General features: G+C 57.0%; 1 protein-coding gene across 1 annotated transcript; it reads left to right on the top strand.

Moving 5' to 3' along the window:
• Positions 1 to 570: 570 nt before the first annotated feature.
• On the top strand, positions 571 to 14,563 carry M1AP (meiosis 1 associated protein). The gene is made up of 10 exons (XM_029285157.1): positions 571 to 962; positions 5,824 to 6,007; positions 7,736 to 7,921; positions 8,845 to 9,022; positions 9,970 to 10,146; positions 10,496 to 10,643; positions 13,347 to 13,488; positions 13,735 to 13,944; positions 14,029 to 14,172; positions 14,369 to 14,563. The coding sequence occupies exons 1-10, from the start codon at positions 571 to 573 to the stop codon at positions 14,561 to 14,563; spliced, it is 1,956 nt and encodes a 651-aa protein (XP_029140990.1).
• Positions 14,564 to 15,489: the final 926 nt, after the last annotated feature.

Genomic DNA, 15,489 nt, shown 5'->3' on the forward strand with positions numbered 1-15,489 from the left:
GCGCGCGCACCACGTGGACGAGCTGAGGAGAGGAGAGGAGAGGAGGAGGAGGAGGAGGAGGGCGGGAGGCGAGGGCGCGCTCGGGGGCGGGGCGGGAGGCCGGGGCGTGGCTCACCTGGTGGGTGTGGCTGTCGTAGAGGCGGATGTGCCGGTCTTTGCCGGCCGTGGCGAAGGCGCTGCCGTCGCGGCAGAAGTCCAGCGCGTGGATCTCGTTCTCCTCCTCTGCGGGGCCGGGAGGGGAGAGTCAGCAGCCCCGCCCGCCGGCTGCCGACCCACCGCTCAGAGAGGCCGCGGCGCTCCCTGCGGGGCCGGGAGGGGGGTGTCCGCAGCCCCGCGGGAAGGGCCCGCCCTGCGCCCGCCGACCCACCGCTCAGAGAGGCCGCGGCGCCCCCCGCGCGCAGGTCGTAGAGGACGACGACCCCATCGGCTCCGGCGGCCAGCAGCAGCCCGGGCTTGGCGCGATGGAAACCGAGTGCGGTGACGGCCTGCCGCGGACGCCGTCCCGGCCGCAGGCAGGGTCCCGGCGCGCCCGTCCCGGCGTCCACCAGCTGCGGGGAGAGCGGCGTGAACATGGGCGGCGGCGGCAGCCCTCGCTCAGAGCGCCCGCCGCCCGGCCCCCGCTACCTGCACGGCGCCGTCGCCGAAGCCCGCCGCCAGCTGCGCGCCGCTCGCGCCGAAGCAGAGGCTGTAGACGCCGTGCGCCTCCCTGCCCAGCGGCACCCTGCGCGCCGCCGCCGCCATGCTCCCGGCCGGGCGTCCAGCGGTCGCCCCGGCAACGGCCGCTCCGTTGGCGCCGCGGGACCAGCCGCACGCGGATCGCCGCCTTCCGGGACGCGCCTCCTGCAGCCCGCAGAGCTCCGGCTGGCTTTGCGGCGGGCCTCGGAGCCTCCGGCTGCCGCCCACCTGGCCCGGGATGCTCCGGTGGCCTCGATCATACGAAAGGTGCTGGGAGAAGACCGGGGGTGCAGGGTAGGAGGGGGGTCACCCGCCAGAGACGAGTTTCAATTTCGGTTCAATCAGAACAGAGCTGGAAGGGACCTTGGAGGTCTTCTAGTCTGACCCCCTGATCAAGCAGGAGACCCTCTACCTACCATCTCAGACAAATGACTGTCCAGTCTCTGCTTAAAAACCTCCAGTGATGGAGCATCCATGATTTCTAGTGGCAAGCTATTCCTCTGGTTAATTGTCCTGGCTGTTAGGAAATTTCTCATCTCCAGATTGCTTCTCTCCTTGATTAGTTCCCATCCATTGTTTCTTGTCCTGCCTTCTGGTACCCTCCTCTATGTGGCAACCTCTCAAATACAGGAATACTGCTGTCATGTCACCCTGTTCTTTATAAGTTTTTGTCTCCAGGCCTTTGATCATTTCAGTTGATCTTCTTTGCACTTTTTCCAAAGTCTCAACATCTTTTTTGTAATGTAGTGAACAAAACTGAATGCAGCTTTCCAGGTGTGGTCCTACTAAGGCTTTATGAAGTGGCACTAATACATCACCTGATTTTGATTCTACGCCTCTTGTTTCTACAATCCAGGATTGTATTAGCTTCTTTTGGCTGCTGCCGCACACGGCTGGCTCATATTTAAGTGATCGTCCACTGCGACTCCAGGGTCCCTCTCACAGTTACTGTTTTACTGCATGTATCAGCCAGCCACTCATGCGGCCCAGTTAAGAATAGGCCATGGACTGGTAGTGGGCTGCGGCCCAGTTTGGGCACCCCTGCGCTGGAGGCTGCCCTGATGCGGCCCAGCCTCTTCCATGGAGCGACCTGATGGCGAGGCTTGTCTTTTTCTGCTTCCCTCACCTCTGTGCTTTTCTGACTCTGCTTTGAATCCCCACATCCATCCTGACCAAGGCAAGGAGGCTCACAGCCCCCCCCCCCAACTGCCCTGTGGGTGGCTCCATCCAGCCTTCCGAGGGATCTTCCTTACGCCTCGGCCCCAGAGGCTCCATGGAAGACAATGACATCCTGGCAGCCAAGCACAGCTTCACCGAGTCCTTCCACATGTTGCAAACAGCAGGAGGTCAAGAAACCAGGATGGACTCAAAAACAAAGCCAACAACCTTGATGAGCAGGTGACTGTCCCATCTCAGCAGGCCTTTTCCAAACAGGATTAGGAGCTTAATGCCAAAATGTGTGGAATGCAAAGCAATACAATCCAGAGCCTATTGTGGTGGTTAAAGATGCCCCCCCCCCCGGCTCCCCAGTACACCTGTAAGTTGCGTTCAGTATCTCTGGGATGGGTGGTGAACGGCTAAAAGTGTAAGAAAATATTCACAGCAGGCTGAAGTCGCTTATGGGTGAAAATTCAGTCAGGGATTTCTGGCCCAGTAAACCAAATTGTTTTCATTCACTGACCAGATCTTAGAAAGAGTACAGCTGGCAGGCTGATCTAGTAAGAAGAGATCAACAATGTCTGACAGACGGCTTCATCCAAAATATTCTGATGTCACGCTGTACTTCCCACGGTGTCGGCTTTTTCCTTTAGCTTGCTGTGGCCTTTGGGGGGCTGAAAGCACACGGGCCCTGTTCTGCTGTTGCTCTTGGCCATCACAGCTTTGCTGGGGTGGTGGATAATGGATGGCATGCAAATAAAAACATGTATCTTCAATATGCTTTGATTGCTTTAGGCGAGACAGATTTTGGAAATAACACTATATTTGTGTGCCAAGGTGTTGTTGATGTTCGGCATCTCCCATTGAAAGGCGGCACAAGCATGCATCCGAGACTCTGTGCAAAGCACTGATTGCCTGGACCGCTACAGGGGGAGTTGCTACAGGGGGAGTTACGTAGGACGGAAACCAGGAGGATGAGAAAACGAGGAGGAAGAAAAGGTTGTGATGGTAAACTCCGTGCAGATGTGCTGGAAGGAATGTGCCAAAAAGAGCATTGGGCCAGCTAGTATTTTGCAAAATGCAGCAATTTAGGGGAAGCTGATTTAAGGCAACAAAAACCCCTTTTTCTTTTCCTGACTTTGATTAACAAGAGTGGCTGCCTTCAAAACACAAGGAGGAAAATAGGTCAATACACAGAATAGGGGGAACAAACAAGATCTAAAATCTTAATGATCCAGAAGGCATAGACAAGTGAAAAGACTAAACATGATTCACCAGAAAATGATATGGATTCAGTTTTCAGCCAAGAAAATCAGGTGGATATTAACAACCAGGAAAATATCAACACAACCCCTCCCAAGTCAGAAAACTTCAAGCTACGGGAGAAAAGCTGAGGTCAAATGGGAGCAGCAACAGCTTCCATGCTTCTGAGGCGGCTGGGCTGAAGTAGGAACGATGCCCGGCTGCTGATGTGCCCAGAGGCCAAAGGGCAAAAGGCATCTAACAGCTGGAGGGGAGGGGAGGACCATGGCGGAGGACCACGGGTCAGAGCAGACATGGCCGCACTGGAGGCTGATATGCTGGCGATCTGGCATGGGTCACCTCATATTGCAGCCGAAGGAAAAGGGCCCCGGGGAAGAACGCTCCACTGCAACCTCTGGTTAGCCCCACGCAGAAGAAGGATCCCCCCTCCCCGCTCTCGAAGGCAGAGGGTCCCCTTCCCGAGCAGCGCTCGCAGCTGGCTCCTCGTGCGGAGCCCAAGTGAGCTTCCTTTGAGCCGGAGCCCGCGGCTGCCTTCTCCCGGCTTCTGGAACGGCTGAGCCCAGGAGCCGGTCCGTCCTCTCGCCTGCCCTTCCGTCCCTCCCCACAGGCGCCTGCCCCCTCCACAGGAGGAGCCCTGGGCAGATTTTGCCCCCCAGGGCTGGACGGTGAATCCTCCGGCCTTTGCCCCGTATCTGGTGACCGGCCGGGCTTCGGCTCGCCTTCCTAGCAACTCCGCCGAGAGGGCCGCTTGTTGTGACCCAGGAAAGCGCCAGATTCTCCCCCTCGGAGCAACGGCTGCCGCCCAACTCTGCACGGGGGGCTTTGGCCTTTGTCCCCGCGGAAAACCGGAGCCTCCTGGGGTTTCCGGCTCTCGCCTCCGCCGCCCACCCTCTTCCTTCCGCGGAGGGTCTCCGGGGCGCCTTTCCCGCCCTCGGGGAGGCGCCGCCCCTCCCCCCTCCTCCCCGGATAACTCCCCCCCCCCTCCGGCAAGCCAGAAGCGCAGCCTGCCCCGGAGGTGGGTGGGGGTCCCGTCCAGGTCTTCGGCCTCGGGGCGCGTCGGGCGGAGGGCCGCTTTCCGGCAGGCTCAGACGGCCGTGTCCTTGGCTCGCCCGCCCACCCAACGGCGGGCGGGAGGAGGCTCTTTCGGGTGGGGGGGCAATTGCCAGGGCGGGGGGGGGGTCGCCGCAGAGGCTTCTTCGCCCGCCGACATCGCGCCCCCCCCCATCCTTGAGGCGGGCCGGGCCTTCCTCGCCCGCAAGTCCCGCGGCGCCGCCCGGGAGAAGCTCGGGCCAGCCGCCCTCGCCGGGGGTCTAAAGAGAGCCTGCCCGCCCCCACCCGCAGCCCCGGCTCGGCTCCGCCAAAGGACGGCGGGGCAGAGCGGAGGGGCCGGCCTCTCCCGCCGGGCCAGGCCGGGGCGCTCTCTCTCGGGACAGGCCGCTGCCGAGAAGGTGGGGCGGCCCTCAAGACCCCCCCCACGAGTCCCGGGGCAGATTCACAAGGGAGGCCTGTTTTTGGGCCGCCCTTCGTCCGGGCGAAAGAAAAGCCTGGAGGCCCGGGCCTTCCTCCCAGGCTTTTCCCCTCTGGACTGGCTGCGCAGGGGCCGGGGGGGGGGAGGCACCAGGCCTGGCCTGAAAAGGCCTCTTCTCCCCCCTTACCCCCCCCCCGTGCCACACAGACCTCCTGTATACAAATACCGGCTTTTTAATTCAAATCTTTGGAAGGTGAACGTGTGAGCTGCCTCCAAATGCACCCCTAGTTGGGAGATGGGAGATGGGAAGGGTCTGTGTAAGTGGGGAGGGGGTCCTTGGTGCTCTCTGTGCTTGGTGGTTTTCTGGCAGACCTTTCACTGCCAAACTAGGTAACATCATCGGTGCTGGAAGGGAGTGGGGAGTTTGCTCTTATTTTTTATAAATTAACGAGTCCTATGCCCCAAGTTCAGAGAGCATCAAGGCCCCCACAGCTCAGTGCTGAGCTACAAGTATTCTCTTCTGTAGGGTCTGACGTGGCACAAGACCTCCTCTCAACGGCGCTCTGGACGGTCCCCCTGGCTGAGCTGCCCTGGCCCTGACAAAAATACAGTCAGGTTGTTCTCTTGGCAGTTTGGAATTAGCTGTCCCACGTGTGCAGTGGGGTTCACAAATCACTCTTTGATTTGGGGTTGGCGTAACGTGTGAACCCAGGCAATTCAACAAATCTTGATCAAGCAGATCATGGTTTATGTAATGTTTAAACCTAATCTGTGCAGATAGAATTGTTTTGGAATTGTAGGTTTGTATGGAAGAACCCCCAGATATGTTGAGACTGTAGCACCCAAAGCTCCCAACGAGAATCCCCCTTAATTATCCAGGCCAAGAATCCTGGGAGTGGCCGTATAAACAGATTGGGATAGACTGAATAGAACAAACCTGAAGGTAGGAATCGCTGCATACAATGCCCGCATTCATACCTCACGGTTTACTCTCCTGGGACAGGCGGGGTGCTGACCTGCATCCAGTCTGGAGCTGCTAATCTTTGCACCCAGATGCTCCTCTTCCACCCCTCCAACATTTCTGGCATCCTCTGTATCTGCCTTCATGGGTGACAATGCACTGTGAGAAAAGAGTCAGCTCTTGACTTCTACTTTCCAGACAGCCACAATCTACACTGTGTTCAGAAAACCATGAGTCCTGGAAGACAAAGACCTGGTGTTGTTGAGAAATGCCCTGCCACCACCACTGCTCCTTCCAGGCAACCTCCACGGATCCTGGTGGTAGACATCCATCCTCCCCATTGGGACCACACCTGCCACAAACTCTGTGAAGCCTTGGAAAACGTCTTCTGCTTAGCCTGCAGCCTGACAGGCCCACCACGCATCCCTTCCTTCAGCCTCTACGTGGTCCAGAACCAGCAGGAATGTCTGCTGCCCTTCGTGGTGAGCGCTCCCTCACACACACAAGCCCCTCTGCAGCCGAGTGAAATATCTGAAGGGCCCTGTTCTGCTTTTTCCTTAGTGCTAGCTGTTCTTCTGCTCTTATGTAACTTTTGGCCCCTTGGGGCCTGATTCATCTCGCTTGGGAGCTTTTGTAGGTTACATTGATGGATCTCTAAGAGCTTAGTGTTTCCATATCCATGGTGGTTGGCAGTCCAAAGGCCTAAGATACTCGGGCTCCGCATTGGTGGCTACTCTTTGTTGAGGCAAAACTCAGCCCATCTTCTCATGCTTGGGTGTGATGCCATTCTTTGCCTGCTCCAGTCTTCATTTGTATGTTAAACTTGGGCTTCCAGCTCTGGTTTATCAACACTAAGCTACATTCTGTCCGGTTAAAGATCAGGAATGGTTTAATGTGGGGAGACAGAGAAGGGAGGGGAAGACTGGTAATGGAGATGCAAATTCTTCATCACAATGCCCACTTTAATATAGCCACCCAATGTATTTGATGAAGCAAGCTGTAAATCACAAAACCTGACATATTTTTAACAAAATGTGTTAGTCAGAAAGGGTGCTACCAGATTCTACCTAATTTTGGGTCACCGTACACTGACATGGTTCTCCTAAACAGTCCGGCTAAAGGTTATTTTTAATTCTGTCATTTTTCAGTCTTTATTAATCCATTCTGTAACTTTCACTTTTGAAGTCACTGGTGTTCTCTGAGCTTTGTTAACAAGACGTTTCGTCACCCACCTGACACTGTCAGTGCCAAGAAGGGCCAGTTTGCTCCCTGTTAACCTACAGTAGCTTGCGCTGCCAGTGTGGCTGAGCCGTGTGCTTTCCTCCTCGGGAGTTCCTTGATGAGGGTGATTTTTTTCCTCCTTGATCCTTTTACAATTGACTGATAGTGATTTCGTCTATCCCAGTGGTATTCAAGTGCTGCTCCAGATGTGTTGGGGTTATTATTATTTAAGCTTGTCTGCTACCCCATTCTGAACACCTCTGGGTGGCTCACGACAATAAGACAAATAAATTACAATGAAGCCAATGAAAAGGGATGGAGTGCAAGCCAGCCAGACTGGGTGGAATGAAGCAGGTGGTCTCGCTCTCCCCCTGGCCTGCCAGAGGTGCGGAGAAGAGCCGGGTCACCAGGGCTGCTCTAACCAATAGCAGAGTGAGGACCCTCTGGATCTCAGGAGGAAGCCAGGAGGTGGGATTCGGCTTGGCTAAAATCAGGGTTGTTCTATGTCCGTAGCATCCCCCTTGTTTAACTCACATCCTCAGTTGGACAAAGAAAGAGACAAGCTCACTCCTGATGTTTAAATGCTTCAGTGCCGCCTTTCTTATTTTGTCCCTTCCTCTCTAATAAGGTGAAAAGCCCAATGTTCCACTAGTGGAATTCTTGCATTGGTTTTTACTCCCCACGGTGTCACATTTTCCCTGGTGCGTTATGACATCTAGTCCCTTTAACTTTTTCTGATGTAAAACATAGTTTTCAGACAAGCGTATTTAGTCCCAAACATGGGTGACTTCTTTCTGCTACATTTTACACTGATTTCAAAAGTAGTTCGATGTAAGCCGTATCAGGAGGTAACCAACATTTCAGCAACATTTCTCAGATCCAGCCAAGGTGGTGTCGAACAGGTGGTGGTGTGGAGGTGCCTTCTTCGCCGGGATATCTAGAAATAGGAAAGCAATCTGTGCCTCTCTCCCCATTTTTCCCTCTTAAAGGCCCTTAAAGGAGGCTTTGCTCGGCTGCAGAGCTGCTTTGGGGAGCTGGGTGCCTTGCCCAGAGAAGGGGTGTTCCAGCCCAAGGAAGACGCTGTGGTTCAAGCAGTGCTGGACGGACTGCAGCAGTTCAAACAGTACACTGGTCAAGGCATGGCCGGAGCCTGTCTGAGCAGCTCTTCTGTGGAGGTAAGACGTGGGCGCGCCCAAAAGGCCAGAGGTCTAGCGCATCTGAAGAGTGGCCCAAAGCGGAAGCAAGGCAGAATTGCACAAGAATGCTGCCATTGCCAGGATCCCCCAGGGGGGTGTCATGAACAAACCCTGCTATGGTTCTTTGGTGCCAGTGACCTGTTGGGCAGATCAGGTATAATATTGGTTTGGGCAATGGCATTCAGTATATCTTTTGGACAAAGGTTTGCCAAGAATTCTCCCAGTTTTGTGGATTTAGAGTTGGTTGCACAGTTCCACCCAATGGCTGCTCAGAAATGTTTCTGCATGTTTCTACAATGAATTTTTCTAGAAGAAAATAACAACAATTGTAATGGCCACCTCCACCTTTTGAAAGAGATTTATTGTTACGTTTACAAGGGTTATAAGCTGCTCTAATCAGAACCAGCCCTGAGCAGCATACGATCCCTTATCTGTAAGTTACAATAGTAATAATTGTGCAGAGTGATGTATATGTTACATCTTTCTTTACTGTAACTGGTATCTCAAGGGGAAAACGCAGTCATGCAAACTCCTAACAGCCAGCACTCGCCAAATGCACTCTCTCGTGGGAAGGGGGGAATGATAGAGAAGGCAGGTAGCGCGGCTTGAGTGAGAGGACATAGGGGGCCTGCCCCTCTTCACCTGATGGGGCAGACAGACGTTCTTGGAATAAGGCATCCGGCAGAGGTTCGTGTCCTAAACCGTGAAGGGCTTTAAAGGTGCATTGAGTTGTACCCAGAAGCCAACCGGTCACCAGTGCAGCTCAGACCGGTGGGCATGACGAGGACTGGGGAGCAGCCATCATGCCAGGCTCTGCTTGGGGCAGATTGCATGAGGAGAGAGAGTGTGCTGCCAATTAGGAAGGAGATTCTCTCTCTAAACTACTATGGTTTTTCTTCCAGATTACAATCCTGACTAGCCAGCCCAACAGAAAAATAGCCAACCAACTGGATGCTGGCTTGCAGGGTATTGACCTGGTTAGCCTCCACCAACTACAGGTGGTCGAGATTTCTCAGCAGGCAGTCCAGGAACTCTCCAGGGCAGAGTGGGGCAGAGATGTACCCAGCAGCAGTAGTGGTGGTGAGTACAGCAGTTTATGCCTAGAAATTGGAAAATCTGACACCAGTCACACCTAACCCTGATAAGAAACCACCAGAAATGGAATCTGAGCACTAAAACCCACGACAATATCAGCTGTTCTCTGCCCCTTCTTGAAATCTCCCCCCCCCCGCCAAAAAAAGCAGACTGGCATTAAATTGGCTGTTCCCACTGCCAGAGCAAGTGGCAGAGGTTCCCATAGCCCCCAAACCTGGTCTTTCTTCACTTACCCACCATTTCTTTCGTTTTGTAACAACCTGTTGATGCAAAACCTGAAGCATGCCACAATTGTTAGTACATTGCATCTGATCTAATAAAAGTACTTGCTCAATTTTTAATTTTGGAATTGATTCAGAATATTATTTTTTTTTCATTTTTAAAAAAGTGAATCTAAAAACAGGCTAAGGTGCTGATTGTTGCCATCAGCTGGACAGCAGTAGATTGTTGCCACCTGCTGAAATCTTTTGTTCCGGCTTCATGCTGTGTCAACACCATCACTCCAGGATCCCATTAGTCCCTGCTAGCTCTGATCCCACTAGCCTGTATGAATAATCAGAATCTTTGGCACCCCTGTGCATAATACTGTTGCTCTCTTCAAGCCCCTGAGAATCCAAAGGGCCCTTTGCACCTCATTAGACCCAAGTCAGTCGTCACCGGCCCACCAACTCTTGAGACCCATGACGGCCGCTTGAGGAAGGGGTCGCCCTTCTCTGTGCTGCCACCTCCCATGCAGCCACCCCCAGCTGACCTTCGGCCTCTTCTTCCTCCCGCGGCTGCTCTAAATGCAGGCAGGCTGCCGGGTACCCCCATTTCGATCACGTGGCCACTCTGCTCCTTGGACAGTCTGAGCTTTCTGAGTTGGCGCAGGAAGGACATCCTTTGCTGTGCCTTTTTAACGATGTCCTATTTAATCTCATCTTCCCTTGCAGAGAGCACCACAACCTTGAACACGGAGGTTGATCTACACACCGTGGAGAACGATGTGGTGGCCTTAGAGGACTTTTTCAAAGCCTGGCTGCATGGCCACTCTCCTGATCAAGAGCACCTTCACCTCCTCCTGCCTGCCAGGACCACCAGCTGCTCTGGGGCACCTGGCAGCGATGCAGGTAATCTGGAAGCCCTCTCGGATTCAGGGGCCAGCCGTCCGGTTAACCCCCGTGGGAAATGAGGCTGGACCACCGGCTGTGACTTTGGGCGGCGGGCTCTCAAGTCTGGGCATCTGCTCAGTTTCGCCAGGCTGCTCCTGCCTGCTCCCACGTTCTCTCAATGCAGCACAACGGGCACTCTCCTGGCAAGCTGAGCCTCCCCCCCCCCACACACACATACAGTACACACCCCAGGCTCACCTGGGCAAAGGAAACTTTGGGCTAAGGCGTTGCGGGACAAAGAGACAACACCCACAACCACAGCCCGGCTTCAGTGATGGCCCTTTGTTCTGCTCTCCTGCCTCTGCAGCATGGCTGAAGTGTGATGTCCAGGAGAGATTTCTCAACCCTGCCCAGCTTCCTGCCGCTTGTGAGGGTGGAACAGGAGGAATGGACAACGCTGCCGGTCCCTTCCGGATGGCGCCTGGCCTGGCCCCGCGCAGACTGAGGATCCTCAGGTACCTGACTGGGTGAGGGTTACTGCGACTGTCACCACACCTGCTTCCTAACAAGGACGTGTGATAATGCTGCTGGTGATGGCACGAATAGAGCTGGGAATAGCCCCCCTCCCCTCCTCCCTTGGCGCAAATCTGGTGCAGGCGCTCCACGGTCATTTTGGCTTTGGCTGTGACAGGCCGGATCCCTGCGCTGTGCATCGCACGCTTGGGGGCAAGGGGGGGGGGAATTGGTCATCAGAATATCCATTTCATGGATAACCTAAGAAGTATCCCTAGGTGGATGGCAGACCTCTGGCGAGCCCAGGCCTGCATCAGGGTGGTGCATGCAGGAGGCTGGCAATGGCCCCCCCTCCCCGCCTGCCACCAGGAGAAGCTTCTCCAGAGGACTCTCCTCCTCTCCCCTCCGAGCGAGCGCTCAGCAGCCCATCCCAGCACCACGGTTCGAAAACTGCCGGCTGTTTTTGGCAATACCATTGTTTTCATAAACAAGACATTCAGTTTTGGTTGGGAGTGGGATCTCCTCCTCCTCCTAGAACAGGAGGAGCAGAAGTGGCTTCGTAGGTAGGTAGGAAGGAAGGAAGGAAGGAAGGAAGGAAGGAAGGAAGGAAGGAAGGAAGGAAGGAAGGAAGGTCTCAGCCAGCAAGTGTGGAGCAACAGCTCCTGTGGAAAGAGGGCTGCAAAGAACGGCAGATCAGGAGCCCTTTTCCTCGAACCCAGGGCTGGGAGATGGGCCGGCCTGCCAGCTGCCTGGCTCTGGCTTATTCAGGAATCGGCGTCTTGCGAAGGACTCCTCCTCCTCCTCCTCCTCCTCGTGGCTGTGCCTTCCTCAAGTGCCGAGTTATCACCCTGGTGTAATTTTCCATGCCGAGATAGCTGAACTCCCTCCGGTCTGCCTGTCTAGCAAAGCAGTTCCCACAATTTAAGAGCAGCACACGTGGTGAATGTCTCAGCCGAGCTCCCGTTTGCCTCTCTAGCAAGGCAATCCCCTCTGCTGCCCCCTGGGACCGTCTCTGAGCAGCCTGTGGCGATGGCGCCTGGGGCCTTCCCTCCCCTTCTCCCTCAGCTGCCGAAGGAAGGCCTGCCCGTCACAGCCTCTCTGCCCAGAGCAGCACTTGGGCCGGGTAACAGGGCCCAGCCATCTCTCGGGATGCCCCAGTGGCCAGCCGGACGAGACGGGGGAGCCCTCGCCATGCGCCCTCCCTTCCCCCACCGAATGGCCAGCCGGCACCTGGACAGAGGTGGGTCCAGTGGCCTTTCTGGGACCCTGTCCCCAAAGGGAAAGTGGCAGAGCCCTTGGCAGTTCCGCCCCAGGGTCAAATACACCGGGTGGCAGCGCTAGAAAGTGTTCCAGGAAGTTTCTAGGCGGCCACTTGCCAAGGCAAAAGGGCACCGCCTTCCTCCCACGGAGAGCGTGGGTGCCCTCCTGGAACTGACAGCCCTGCTTCTCAGCCGGTTGTTTGAAAGAGCAGAGAGTGTGTGGGCAGCAACAGGGCTGGCCTACCTGCGAGCAAGAGGAGCCCCCTCCACGGACAGCATGGGCCACGTAGAGCTTTTCCCACATCCAAGCTCTCTAGGTAATATTCAGGGAAGAAATTGGGAAGCCCGGATCGGATCCACCAGTCTGGGCCCTGCATACACTGTTCAGGTGCAGCCAAGCTCAGCCCATGGAGCAGCTCAGATGGAGACCCCAATGTACTGTTCTGTTCCCCCCTCCCCCCCAGACCAACTGAAGACCAAGGAAGGGGCCCTTGGAAGAAGCCCCCCCCCCCGCTGGTTGGACTGGAAGCAATTAAGCAGACATGCAAGAATCAGGAACTTTGAGGTTTATTACAGAAAAGCTCTTTTGAAAAACTTGGAGCAGCCCCAACTCTTATTTTGCTGAAATTGGCGTTCCAGTTCCTGCACTGCTTCCTCTTCCCCAAACGGGATGGTCCTCGCTTTAGAGCCGAACTGATTTCCATCCCAGCCGTAGATAAATCTAAGGACACGCGAGGGGACAGGAAACCGTTATGGGGACTGGGGGGGGGGGTTGCCTCAGCGGATGTCCAGGCCTGGCCAAGACCAGGATGCTGGTTTTACAGCTCAGCCAGGGGGAAGGGGGGAGGAGGCTGCCTGCCCTCCACTTCCAAGCATTTGTGCAAGCTGTGTACCAATTGCAGCATTTGGGGCTCTGCAGCTCTCCTTTCCTCTGGGACCCACCTGCTCCCCCCCCCTTTCCTTCTCCCTTGGATCGCTCAGTTAACCAGCTCTGGAAGAGCAGGAGACCCACCCTCCCCACCCGCTGCTCCCTCCCTGCTGGGAGCTGCCTTCACCCTGGAGGGAGTAAACAAACCTTTGTGGATAAGCCTCCCCCCCCCCCGCTTTCCTCCCACCCACCCTAAGCCTGGCCAGCCATATTTGCCAGGCAAGGGACAGTCCTCCTCCTGGCGGCCCCAACCTTCAGGGGAGGAGTAGCAGTGTGCTCCAAAGGGGGGGGGGTCTGCACAAGCTCCTGCCCCCAGGCAGGGGGAGGGGCTGCAGCCTGCCTCTACTGGAGGCCATTTCCACCCATCTGCAGGACACGTCTCTGCCCCCAGCAGTGGCCGTGCAGAGGTTTTCTTTTGCACCTTCCTGGATCCCCAGCCAGTAACCTGCCGGGGGCCATCATGATGTTCATAAGAGCAGCAACTGCCTGCTCCCCGCTGACAAGCTTCCCTTTTGCAGGGCGCTGAAGGCCGATGGGGTCTGTGCGTCCCTGCTTTTTGGTCTCCCGCTAGTCCTAAGGCCCACAAGCTGCTGGCAGCTGAGCTGGGATGAACTGGAGGCCAACCAGCAGAGTTTCCAAGCCTTCTGCCACTGCCTGTGGGTGAGTCCTAAGGGGAGGGTCTGCAGTAGGAGGGGGGCTGAGGGGAAGGCCGTCCCGCTGGCAGCTCTGAAGCCACCCAGTCTCTGGGGCAGAGAGGAGAACTCCGCAGGTTCTCCGGCAGGCAGGCTGACTGTACTGCTGGCTGTGTGTCAGTGGCACCTTGCCCATCAGCATCGCTCCTCTTTGGCACGTGGCTGGCAAGGGAACTCACAACACAACGCCCAGGGCACCGGTTTTGTCTTCCAGAAGCGGAAATGGCTGCTGCTTGCCAAATACGAGGCCTGGGGTGGGCCAGACCTCAGCGGACGCCTCTCCGTAGGCACCTTCCAGGTCCTGCTGCCCTCGGACTCCTCCACCCTGCTGCTGCGCCCGGTCGTGGCCCGAGAGCTGCTTCTGCCTTGCAGCTTTCCTCCCCTCCCTGCTGACCTGCCAGAAGCAGCACTGGCGGAGATGGAGGTAAACGAAGAGAACAGGGCACCCCTGCAGGGAAAGGGGCACCCCTGCCTTCCCCTGGCACCTACTCGGCCTCTCCCGCTCCAGGGTGTCCTCAACGGCCTGGAGCTTGAGGCAACCTACGATCCCCTGCTGGCAAACGGTCATTTGTACCAGGCCCTGAAGAGGGGCCTGGGCCGCCTGCCTGCCTCCCGAGTTCAGCGCTGGGCACCAAGACAATGGCCCCGCCAGGTACCAAGGGGCACGGGCGGCATGGGGAAGGGCAGGAACAAACAGCCCGCCAGTAAAGAACCAGCCCAGGAGGCAGGGGGGGCTCCAACATGGCTGCTTAGGAGGGCAAATGCAACCCCTCCCCCCGAAAGGGCTCTGCCCTAACACCCGGGGCACCTTCCAGCCTTTGAGATGGGCTCTGTTACTAACGAAGCAGGGAGGGCAGGAGCCCCCCCCCCGAGTTGCCCCAGCAGTGATGGTGTTTCTTCCCCCACAGCAGGGGGGCCACATGCATCCCAGCAGGGCCAGGGCCACCGTGGCCCCGCTGCAGGTGGGCCTTCCGCCAGCTGGCTCTGGCAGCCTCCCCCTTTCTCCGAGCCAAGGAAAGGCGATCCCAGAGTCCAAGATGTAGCCGCCTTTGTCCACGTGTCTCGGCCACGGAGGGAGCAGCCTGCCTTCTTCACAGCCACAGGGCATCCTCTGCCAAAAGAACCGGAGCCCCCCCACCCCACCCCCGGCTACAGGCCAGCTTCTTTGGCAGCAACTCACACCTCCCCACCCTCGCCCAGACCAGGGGGCATGGAGGGGGGGGGGTTGGGTGTTCCCCGCAAGCCTTGGGGAGGAGCAGGGCCAACCCGCGCCCAGCGTGGGCTCCATGGGGAAGCGGGTAGAAGGGGAGGAGGGAACTGTTTGTGGCACTTCCTGGTTTCTGTTGTTCGGCCCCCTTCCGGCCTGGCTCAGCCACATCCCCTGCGCCAATAAACCTCCTTGTGACAGCCTGAGCAAGAGTCTCCTTCAGCTCCTTCCCACAAGCGCCCGCCTGCCTCCCGCTGCCCCAGGAGCCCTTCTCAGCCTCCCGCAGAGGCAGGGCAGCCACAGGCACAGTCTCAGGGGCTGCCTCAGCCCACCACTCGGGCTGCCTCTGGCACACCAGGGGTGGGGGTGGGGGTGGGGGTGGGGGAGGGAGGCAGGCAGGCCAGGCCCAGCAGGGGCTCCCCCTGGTTCTCTGCAGTGACCAAGGGAAGCAGCAACCTCCCAAATGGCTTGGAATGTGCCAGGGAGACTCTCTGGTCTCGCTGCTGAAGGCTGCAGTCCCAAAGAAGCGACGTCCCGGTGGGTTCCCCAGGAGCTCCCTCCTACCTTTGGGGGCCCTTCCCGTACAGCGGCTTCCTGGCTTGGCCCATGTGGCCCTCAGGCTAGGCTGGGGCCCTCAGAAGAGGCAGCCTTTGCTGTCACTTTGGGGGCTCGGCCCACCTCTTATGAGAGTGCGTAAATGAGGCAGCCTGCAGAAGAAGGTGCCCTTGGGAAGACTGCTCCAGCCCAGCCCAGCGTCCCTTC

Source organism: Protobothrops mucrosquamatus, unplaced genomic scaffold (assembly GCF_001527695.2).
Source record: "Protobothrops mucrosquamatus isolate PMUCROS unplaced genomic scaffold, P.Mucros_1.0 scaffold1360, whole genome shotgun sequence".
Classification (NCBI taxonomy): domain Eukaryota; kingdom Metazoa; phylum Chordata; class Lepidosauria; order Squamata; family Viperidae; genus Protobothrops; species Protobothrops mucrosquamatus.